Source organism: Nematostella vectensis, chromosome 7, assembly GCF_932526225.1.
Source record: "Nematostella vectensis chromosome 7, jaNemVect1.1, whole genome shotgun sequence".
NCBI lineage: Eukaryota > Metazoa > Cnidaria > Anthozoa > Actiniaria > Edwardsiidae > Nematostella > Nematostella vectensis.
The window spans coordinates 11,879,766-11,891,004 of record NC_064040.1 but is presented as its reverse complement, the minus strand read 5'-3'; the positions used below and the strand labels follow the sequence as shown (position 1 = coordinate 11,891,004).

The following is an 11,239-nucleotide window of genomic DNA, read 5'->3' as shown; positions in this document are numbered from 1 at the left end:
AAAATAAAGTTGTCGCGATTTGGGCTCCCTGTGCTTTCCCACAATCCACGTGCAAACAGAAAAACAAAATGGCGGCGAACATGGAGTCTGCCATTGAAGACGACAAAACTACCTTCAAATCCCTGGTATGAGCGTGAATGTGTTTATTTTTATATCATAAGTTAGTAGAAGAATATCAAGTCTTTAGCGATGTATCTTTATTTCTATGGTGTTTGATTTTAGGGAGTTGTGGATGCACTTTGTGAAGCTTGCAAGCAACTTGGATGGAAGACGCCGTCGAAGATTCAACGCGAGGCGATTCCCGTTGCTCTACAAGGTACGAAATGTCGACCAGAGGGTTAAGTAATGTCGCCTTTAGGGTAAAGTAATGTAGACTACAGGGTTAAGTAATGTTGACTACAGGGCTAAGTAATGTTGACTACACGATAAAGTAATGTTGACTACAGGGTTAAGTAATGTAGACTACAGGGCTAAGTAATGTAGACTACAGGGTTAAGTAATGTAGACTACAGGGTAAAGTAATGTAGACTACAGGGCTAAGTAATGTTGACTACAGGGTAAAGTAATGTTGACTACAGGGCTAAGTAACGTAGACTACAGGGTAAAGTAATGTTGACTACAGGGTAAAGTAATGTTGACTACAGGGTAAAGTAATGTTGACTACAGGGTTAAGTAATGTTGACTACAGGGTAAAGTAATGTTGACTACACGGTAAAGTAAAGTAGACAACAGGGCTAAGTAATGTTGACTACAGGGTTAAGTAATGTAGACTACAGGGTTAAGTAATGTTGACTACAGGTTAAAGTAATGTAGACTACAGGGTAAAGTAATGTTGACTACACTGTAAAGTAATGTTGACTACAGGGTAAAGTAATGTAGACTACAGGGTAAAGTAATGTTGACTACAGGGCTAAGTAATGTTTACTACAGGGTAAAGTAATGTTGACTACAGGGTAAAGTAATGTTGACTACAGGGTAAAGTAATGTTGACTACAGGGTAAAGTAATGTTGACTACAGGGTAAAGTAATGTTGACTACACGGTAAAGTAATGTTGACTACAGGGTAAAGTAATGTTGACTACAGGGTAAAGTAATGTTGACTACAGGGTGAAGTAATGTTGACTACAGGGTAAAGTAATGTTGATTACAGGCTAAAGTTATGTTGACTACAGGGTTAAGTAATGTAGACTACAGGGCTAAGTATGTTGACTACAGGGTTAAGTAATGTTTACTACAGGGTTAAGTAATGTTGACTACAGGGTGAAGTAATGTAGACTACACGGTAAAGTAATGTAGACTACACGGTAAAGTAATGTAGACTACACGGAAAGTGTCTACTAAAACAGCGGCCAAATAGCATTCTGGGAGATCAACAACAAAATGGCAGATTCGCTGAGCGACTTTCATCAGGATCTGTAAATCTTGGATATTTTTATTAGTTTTTGCAAAACAATAAGCACTTGTAAAAGGTTTGGAATACATGTTTTCTCGTTGGGTCATTTTTTGGCTGGTTTCCTATTGTTTGAAATATTTATGTTTTTTTTGAGCGTCCGATAATAGGGCACTGTCTGATAATAGGTACGACTACCTTAATGTTGACTACAGGGTTAAGTAATGTCGACTACAGGGTTAAGTAAAGTAGACTACAGGGTTAAGTAATTTCGGCTACAGGGTTAAGAAAGGTCGACTACAGGGTTAAGTAATGTCTCATATACCAGAATCATTCGATGAACTATATGTAAGCTTATTGTAGATGGATTGCAAAATGAGTTAAATTTATGCTTCGGAATGTCTAACAAATATACTAAGGTTCAGTCAAATATGGTGATAAAGAGAAATCATTTCACAATTTTCTAAGACATCTTTTCAATAGCAAAGTAAACGGGGATGAAGTGGGAAGCAAAGATGTAAGCTTGCATCTTCATAGAGGATGAAGAGCATGCACATATAAACAGTTTACTATCTCTGCTTCCTTTCCATCACGTTTCCCATTGGTAAGAAAAATGGGCCTTTAAAAAATGTTAGGCAATAAGCAAAAACTATGCTTTTTTATTGGTGTAAAAAAAAAACTGTTTTTTTCTCTTTGCAAAACCACTCCCTAATGATTGTTGATATCTTTTATGCATGTATCATTTTAGGCAAAGATGTCATTGGTTTGGCTGAGACGGGGTCTGGTAAAACTGGTGCTTTTGCATTGCCGATCCTACAGGCACTACTGGACAACCCCCAGCGCCTGTTCGCCCTGATTCTTACACCCACCCGTGAGCTTGCATTCCAGATATCTGAGCAGTGTGAGGCTCTGGGCTCTGGTATAGGAGTTAAGTGTGGTGAGATTCAAAAAATAGAACTTGGCAGACTTCTTGTACTATAGATTACTATAGATCCTACTGTATACAGAGATTACGTGAAGTATCATCTACATCTACTGTACGCCTCTAAATGAAGGAACTTGTCATATAATGATAATTTAATTAATCAAGCGATTAATGAAAAAGTACTTATTAAGATATCAATGATAGAAATAAATTCTTTCAGTATTGTATGAATAGAAACTCAACAAAGTAGAAGCCAAATTTGTTTTTAGTTTTAGTATACTATAAATAGAGACTAAATGAAATGGCCAAAAAAGTTTCAGTTATAGTACACACTTATTTCAATAAAGGTTGCACCCGCGAATCAATATATTGTAACCTGCAGTGGTTCATGGGTATGACAGAATCCTTGTCTCTGAACGCCATGTGAATGTCTAGAAGTACATAAACAAGAATGCTAAAGCTTTTAAAATCTGTGTTTGTTTTTATTTACTCCAATTTTTTTTATTTATTTAATACCCATGAAGCAATGCTGGTTTCAACACACAGCTCAACCTTATTTGAAATCTGTGTAAATAGACACTCAATGGATCAGCAAAGTTGGTTTTAACCCTGGCCACACAAAATACTGTTCATCTATTGGTTTAAGTTATGGTGGATATGAAAAATTATTGTATAGCATCAGTACATGCGAGTTTTTGGCCTGAAAAGCCAGTCATTTCGGTGACCAATGCAGACCTGCCTATAGATTCGCATACACTGTATTTTCAGTAAAGTGCTAATTTGTGCTATGGATAGTCATTGTAATGAACTCAGTCATGGATGCATAAGAAGTACATACATACTATAAGGCTATCTTATTGAGATGAGCCAAGTCACCAGTTTTTCTGAGATGTTTTTGTTTCTTTTAGCCGTTATTGTTGGAGGCATAGACATGATGTCTCAAGCCTTGATGCTCGCCAAAAAGCCCCATATTATCATTGGTGAGTATTTTTATTTTACAGGTAGTTTATAAAAGCTTTATTGATGAGTGGATAATCTATCATAAAACCCCATCTAAACAAAAAAAAAAATAGGTCCATCTGAAAAAAAGAAAAACTGTTCAGCATGAAGAACTGTGCAATAGATAAGTTAAGTGCAATAGAATAACAATAGAATAATGTAGTTCAACTAGAGGAAATTTGGTGATGTTTATTTTAACAGTTATAATTGCACTTTATTTGGTTATTAAAATCAAGCCTTGCTTATGAAATGTTACGCCAATTTTTATTATTAACAGTCTCACATGATTAATAGTATTGTTAGTTTTCAGAAAAGAGAAAACATTTTATAGTGCGGAAGCGCATAATTTGGCTTTCTTCGCGTAATCCAAAAATTTCCGCATAATTTGGCTAAATTTTGAAATTTAAGTGCACAGCTAATGTGTTCTTTTAGGGTTCTTACCTCTATTTATCGTAATAAAGACATATTTCATCGTAGGAGTGTGATATTTCGAACTGAATTTCGAAAACAAATAAAATGACTAGTCATTCTTTGCTAAACTGCAAAGGCCTAGGACTAATAATAAAATACCTTTTTTAATTGGCTGGTGGCTAGGAGCCAATGAAAACTTGCATAAGATATTTTCGTGCAAAAATTGTGCTTTCCTTTGGTACAAAATGTAGTTTGGCGTAACAGTTGATATTCCGTGTAATTTAGCACGTAATACAGTAAAGAATCTTGCAAAATTTTGATTTTTAAAGAAAAATGTATTGCAAAATCCTGCGTAATTTAGTGTGTAATAATTGATTTTCCATGTAATTTGGCACATAATTTAGAAAAAATCCCGCATAATTTTGAGTTTTTTTCTGTGTTATTCCAGAAGCCCAATCTATAGCTTTAGATGTGTCAGTCCATTTATGGAAGAAAAACAGTTATTAGGGTATTCATAAGTTTATTGTTTGTCTTCTTTTGATAGTGTCCATGGATAGTTATCTGTACTTGCAAACAGCAAAAAATGAGCTTTTTCCTTAGCATTTCCAATAGGGATTTAGGTAACAAGATCACATGTTTTTAGTTGTGTTCTTAGTGCTTTTCATGTTGCTAAGTTTGGATTTCTGTATTCTGTTCATTTCTTGTTCAGCCACTCCTGGGCGACTGATCGACCACCTTGAGAATACAAAAGGCTTTAGTCTACGAACTCTTAAATATCTGGTGAGAATCAGTTATCTTTCTGTACCCATGTAGGATATAAGAATTTACAACCAAGGAAGCGGCAACAGTTTTGCCCATGGTTAACTATTTCTGTGAACATCTACGGTAGGTACTGAAATGTTAAAGGTCCTTTTTGATTGCCAGAAAGTGGAATACACAGGGGGCTGTTATCCGTAAGGCATTCTATGTGTTTTCTACAAGCTACAAAACTTAGTTATTAATACTGTAGGGCAATTTGTTAAAGATTGCATAAAATGTAAAAATGTTTGCTCTTTTACAACATTTTTTTGTATTGTATTGTTATGTAAGGGGTAGCTAAGGTATAGGGGGCGTGGGTGTGGGTAAAAATATGAGGTCGTTCTTTTTTGAATAATGGTAACAGTTAAAGTTTCAAACTTAATCTTATTCATCCCCCTTTTCAAAATCTGCCTCAGCATGACTCTAAGTAAATGTGTCTTTGTCATTATCCAGGTAATGGATGAGGCGGACAGAATTTTAAATATGGATTTTGAGAAAGAGGTAAAGAGTATGGCAGGGTCAAGTATACAGTAGTTAGGGATGAGTCCACTCCTGACAAAAAGCACTAGAGAAGTCCCTAGGGAAGTCTCAAATATTGACCATGTCCTTGTGACTTAGGCGCAGTATAGAATAGTGTCAATAATCACTCCTTTTCACGTGCTTGATATGCAATTTATTTAAATAGATAGATTATTTCTTGAACAGTTTAAGTTGCTTATCGGTTATTTTGCTTCTGTTTTGTGTTTGTTGCTCTGTAGGTAGACAAACTACTCAAAGTGATCCCAAAGGAACGGAGAACATTCTTGTTTTCTGCAACAATGACTAAAAAGGTAAATATGTTGTGTTACTTATTTCTCCTTTCTTTTACGATTACCAGGTACATTGTATTGATAGATATAGAAAAAAAAAAACAGAAAAGAAAAGAAAATAGAAAAAGAAAATGAAATAAAGAGAAAAGATATATATGTACTTTGAAAAAGGAAATAGAAAAAGAATATAGGCAATGGCATTATATATTAGGTATATTATTTTATCTAATTGCATGTAACCTGTATTGTTTTCGTTCTGGGTATACAATAAGTTGTTTTTATTGTTGTTTCTGGTAATGATAGTTATTCAAAGTTTTGTGGGGACCCTCAACTCCATTGAAACAGGTTCAATTCTGGTCGAGACATGGGGACAACTCTCTGTTTCTATGCCTTGAATTTGACTTACCATTAAATATATATTACCAGAAGCTTGTGTTCCTCAGTTCCAAGACTATTTAATTTTTGGATATTTAGGATTTTACTATCGCGACGGTTGTATTGCGACCCGCGTTTTCAAAACACGATTTGTTTTGGTTTTGTTCCATCAGTAAAACCATTCTGAGCCAATCAGAGTCTCGCCTTGTGCACTTCCCTGGCTTTCCTCTGGACGAAAACCAGACAGTGTCACCACAGAAAGCCAGGCAACTGCACTAGGCGAGAGATGGCAAGAATCTGATTGGCTTAGAATAATTTGAGTGGCGTAACAGAAAATCCCAAAAGACAAAAACAAATCATGTTTTGAAAATGCGGGTCGCGATACAACAGTTTTGACAGTAATTGTGGAGTGAAGTGCTAAGAACATGGTTGACATAAGCACTACATGTAATTTCTTCAGAACTTTTTTACTCTAAATAATTATTAATAAGAGTATTGATGATAAATACTATCAGTTGGGAAGAACACAAATTCTATCGTTTTTGCTTGCTTGGTTGCCAGGTTCAAAAGCTCCAGAGGGCATCTCTCCAGGCACCCGTCAAAGTAGAGGTTGCAACAAAGTATGTGTGTGCTTTTTTTATAACAAGCATTATAGCAATCTGGGCACTGGCAACAAGGGGTCAGGACTAAAGAGGGGGGGTGCTAATTTGAAACAATTAGTTCCAGCTCAGTCTGCTGGTGTGGGTCAATGTTTTTATTTGGAACAAAGACTAAGTTCAAACGTCATATTATCCATGAGCTGTATTCAATGCAAATGAATGCATATTAAGATAAAACAATCGACTCGATTTATTTGCATGCATTTGCATTAAATATGGCTCATGGATAATACGACGTTAGCATAATACACAAAAAATGCACAAACAGTAGGTTTATTGTCTATTAGATTGTTCAAGATTGAAAAGTGCAGCTCAGCTCAAAGGCTCTTTTATCTTTTAACTCTTAACAACGAGCATAACGTTTTTTTAACGTTTGTTTTTTGATTTTTTGCCAATTGTTTTTTTACATTGTTTTCATTTCAATTCTCCTTGAATAGATATCAAACAGTAGAAAAACTACAGCAAAGTTATCTGTTCATTCCCTCAAAATTCAAGGTGAGAATCAGCTCTTCTGTATGTGGATGCGGTATGTACAAAATCTTCGAGACTTTATGTCTTAAGCTTTTCAAAATGAATAGTAAGTGATAAGCTGATTTGAGCCTATTTCTACATCTTGTAGGACTGTTACTTGGTTTATGTACTCAATGAGCTTGCAGGGAATTCCTTTATGGTCTTCTGTGGTACCTGCAACAATGTTCAAAGGTAATGAACTGTTATTTAATGGGATATGCGATTTCTTAATGTATTAAGACAAGATAGGGGTTGCTTCCCAGGGGCGAGTGGTACTCAGGTGTAGAAGTGATGGGTTGGAGGTGTGAGCTTGGAAAGCAGAGCCCAAAATGTACTGCAGTAGTAAAAACTTACCCCCAAAGAAATTTTCTTTTTCAGAAAGGGCTTATTTTTATTGAAATATTTTTTTATCACTGACATTATGTCTCTGTGCCATATCTGTGTTTATTCTGGCTTGAATTTGTCTCACAAAAGGTCATGTAATTACTTAGTGCAAGTTGCCTATTGAATAAATAGCCTAAATCTTGGCTAATTGTTGACTTCCGTTTTATAGAGTAACCCTGATGTTGCGTAATTTGGGACTCGATGCTGTTCCACTTCATGGACAAATGAGTCAGGTACCGCATTAGCTTTGACACAACAACATGTATGACATTAAAATAATTGAAAATATCTAAAGGTTATGCCCAGTGAATTAGAGAAGGGTTTTGTTTCTACTCAGGCAAGATTATAGTCCAGACTTGGGGCTCTCTTTGCGCCCGACATTCTGGCTCCAGAATGTTGAGTGCAAAGAGAGTCCTAGGTCTGAAATAGCATGATCAGAGGGGTTGGCTGCGCCTACAGTCCCTGTTAGGAATGCTTATCACTTCATTCTAATACTGAATGAGATACAGAGTAGTCTAATCACCATCTAACTTGCATGTGAGCTCGTAACTGATGTGTAGCCTGATGCTTCCCTTGCAGTCCAAGCGACTTGGTGCATTGAATAAGTTCAAAAGCAAAAGCAGGTCTATTCTGGTTGCGACGGATGTTGCTAGCCGTGGTCTTGACATACCCCATGTTGATGTTGTCATTAATTTTGATATTCCTACACACTCAAAGGTATGTAGACAATTGTTTTTTTTTAGCAATATCTAACCCATGTTTCAGTAGATACAGATATTTGACTACACTAAGTACCTGCCCCTATGCCTTGTTTTACTTTGTGCTTATGTATTGTGTGATAAATGGTGTATATTTTCCATATTGGCACATGTCATAGGTTTACACTTTTTCAGACAAGGTTTTGTGTTTCTTTAGGATTACATCCACCGTGTTGGCCGAACAGCGCGTGCAGGGCGGTCAGGGCGGTCAGTCACGTTTGTTACACAGTAAGTGGGTCAATCACATGTTTACTTTTTGGCATTCATCTGATCTGACCTTGAATATTGACCTTGGAGTTCCACTGACCTTGGAATTACCCTCTTAATTCTCTTAATCTCGATTTTGGTGGCCTTTGTAAACGTTTTACCTTGTCGATGGTGCGTGTAGGTATGATGTGGAGTTGTACCAGAGAATCGAACACTTGATCGCGAAAAAGCTGCCTCAGTACCCGACAGTGGAGGAGGAGGTGATGCTACTGATGGAGCGCGTCACGGAGGCACAGAGATACGCGCGAATGGTGAGCAGTCACGCAACATGTCACACAACACAACTTGTCTGGTAAATGTGTCACACACATAAATGTGTCACACACTGGTGCGATTCTGCTGAGAAAACCACATGTCGGCTTTTGTACTGTCTTGTCTATCATATTAAGTAGGATAAACTTCAATCTGAAAAAAGGCAAAAATAAATGATCTAATAAGTAACACTTGCCGCAGTTTGTAATTCTACCGTCACGCAAGGGATGTCGTGACTATCACGCATGGGATGTTGTGACTATCACGCATGGGATGTCGTGACTATCACGCAAGGGATGTCGTGACTATCACGCATGGGATGTTGTGACATCTCTAGTAACGCATACTCTATCTTTTACGCTGTGGATGTTTTCTTTACGCGTGGGGGATCGACTTTATGCGCACACTGGCATTCTACCTTGGCGTTTGCCTGCGATTCATTGAAAGAAAACATAAATGTGTTTGCCTCTGCTTAGGAACTGCGTGAGATAAACGATAAGAAAAAGCGTGCCCCCGAAGACGACCTAGATGAGCAAGAAGTGAAGATACCACCACCAGCCAAGAGGAAAAAGGGCATAAAAGAGGGAGGCAAGAAGAAACGGAAAAAGTAATCTTGGCCACAATGTAAACACAGATGGCGAGATATATAATGTCATGGTGGTCGCAAAGAACGCACAAAGACATGGAAGTTGTCGTGAGTAAATTCAGTGGCGGATTTATCTTGTGGGTTCTATATAACCTTCATAGCCGAATTCTTTTCAACTGGGGATAGCGCATAGTCAGTCATACCACCTTAGCCAAGCAATTTCTTTGCTTTTTGTAGTCAAATGGTTTATGGCGCCACAAAAAAAAAAAAAACAACAACAACATGAAAGCCATCGATTGGTTTAGACGCTTGATTGACTACGCGCTATTCCCAAACGAGACAAGGATTTTGGATTTGCCGAGATGGCAGCAACAAAGAATTTGGCGATAATCTTTGGATCCGCCATTGGATATGGCGAGGAAGATGTGAGGGGAATCGAAAGGGGTTCTATCTAAGAGACAGTGATGACTACAAGAAACGCAATTAAACGCGAGAACAGTAAACGTGACAAAGTGGTTTATGTACGGTGTATTAAAAATATGATTAAATATTTTACTGCTGATTTTTATTGAAATCCAAGTAAAACTTAAAGCAAACGTGTAGGAAGGAGCGCGCATGTATGTGCGTGAAGACATCAAAGCAAAGAGCGCATGTATGTGCGGGGAGACATCAAAACTAAGCGCGCATGTATGTGCGTGGAGACATCAAAACTAAGCGCGCATGTATGTGCGTGGAGACATTAAAACTAAGCGCGCATGTGTGCGCGTGGAGACATCAAAGCAAAGCGCGCATTAGTGTGCGTGGAGACATCACAACTAAGCGCACATGTATGTGCGTGCGAGACATCAAAACTAAGCGCGCATGTATGTGTGTGGAGACATCACAACTAAGCGCGCATGTATGTGTGTGGAGACTTCAAAACTAAGCGCGCATGTATGTGCATGGAGACATCAAAACTAAGCGCGCATGTATGTGTGTGGAGACTTCAAAACTAAGCGCGCATGTATGTGCGTGGAGACATTAAAACTAAGCGCGCATGTATGTGCGTGGAGACCTTAAAACTAAGCGCGCATGTATGTGCGAGACATCAAAACTAAGCGCGCATGTATGTGCGTGGAGACATCAAAACTAAGCGCGCACGCATGTGCGTGGAGACATCAAAACTAAGCGCGCATGTATGTGCGTGGAGACATCAAAACTAAGCGCGCATGTATGTGTGTGGAGACATCACAACTAAGCGCGCATGTATGTGTGTGGAGACTTCAAAACTAAGTGCGCATGTATGTGCATGGAGACATCAAAACTAAGCGCGCATGTATGTGTGTGGAGACTTCAAAACTAAGCGCGCATGTATGTGCGTGGAGACATTAAAACTAAGCGCGCATGTATGTGCGTGGAGACCTTAAAACTAAGCGCGCATGTATGTGCGAGACATCAAAACTAAGCGCGCATGTATGTGCGTGGAGACATCAAAACTAAGCGCGCATGTATGTGCGTGGAGACATCAAAACTAAGCGCGCATGTATGTGCGTGGAGACATCAAAACTAAGCGCGCATATATGTGCGTGGAGACATCAAAACTAAGCGCACATGTATGTTCGTGGAGACATCAAAACTAAGCGCGCACGCATGTGCGTGGAGACATCAAAACTAAGCGCGCATGTATGTGCGTGGAGACATCAAAACTAATCGCGCATGTATGTGCGTGGAGACATCGAAACTAAGCGCGCATGTATGTGCGTGGAGACATCAAAACTAAGCGCGCACGCATGTGCGAGACATCAAAGCAAAGCGCGCATGTATGTGCGTGGAGACTCCAAAACTGAGCGCGCATGTATGTGCGTGGAGACATTAAAACTAAGCGCGCATGTATGTGCGTGGAGACCTTAAAACTAAGCGCGCATGTATGTGCGAGACATCAAAACTAAGCGCGCATGTATGTGCGTGGAGACATCAAAACTAAGCGCGCATGTATGTGCGTGGAGACATCAAAACTAAGCGCGCATGTATGTGCGTGGAGACATCAAAACTAAGCGCGCATATATGTGCGTGGAGACATCAAAACTAAGCGCGCACGCATGTGCGTGGAGACATCAAAACTAAGCGCGCATGTATG

The 11,239-nt window shown here is 38.6% G+C and overlaps 1 protein-coding gene across 1 annotated transcript; it reads left to right on the top strand.

Annotated features, from left to right (window-relative positions):
* Positions 1–2: 2 nt before the first annotated feature.
* LOC5504794 (probable ATP-dependent RNA helicase DDX47) lies at positions 3–9,673 on the top strand. Its single transcript, XM_001625643.3, has 15 exons — positions 3–125; positions 223–316; positions 2,139–2,327; positions 3,224–3,295; positions 4,435–4,505; positions 4,977–5,024; positions 5,282–5,353; positions 6,269–6,327; positions 6,804–6,861; positions 6,986–7,068; positions 7,430–7,493; positions 7,840–7,977; positions 8,176–8,246; positions 8,407–8,536; positions 9,014–9,673. The coding sequence occupies exons 1-15, from the start codon at positions 69–71 to the stop codon at positions 9,146–9,148; spliced, it is 1,341 nt and encodes a 446-aa protein (XP_001625693.1). The 5' UTR covers positions 3–68; the 3' UTR covers positions 9,149–9,673.
* The last annotated feature ends 1,566 nt before the right edge of the window (positions 9,674–11,239 follow it).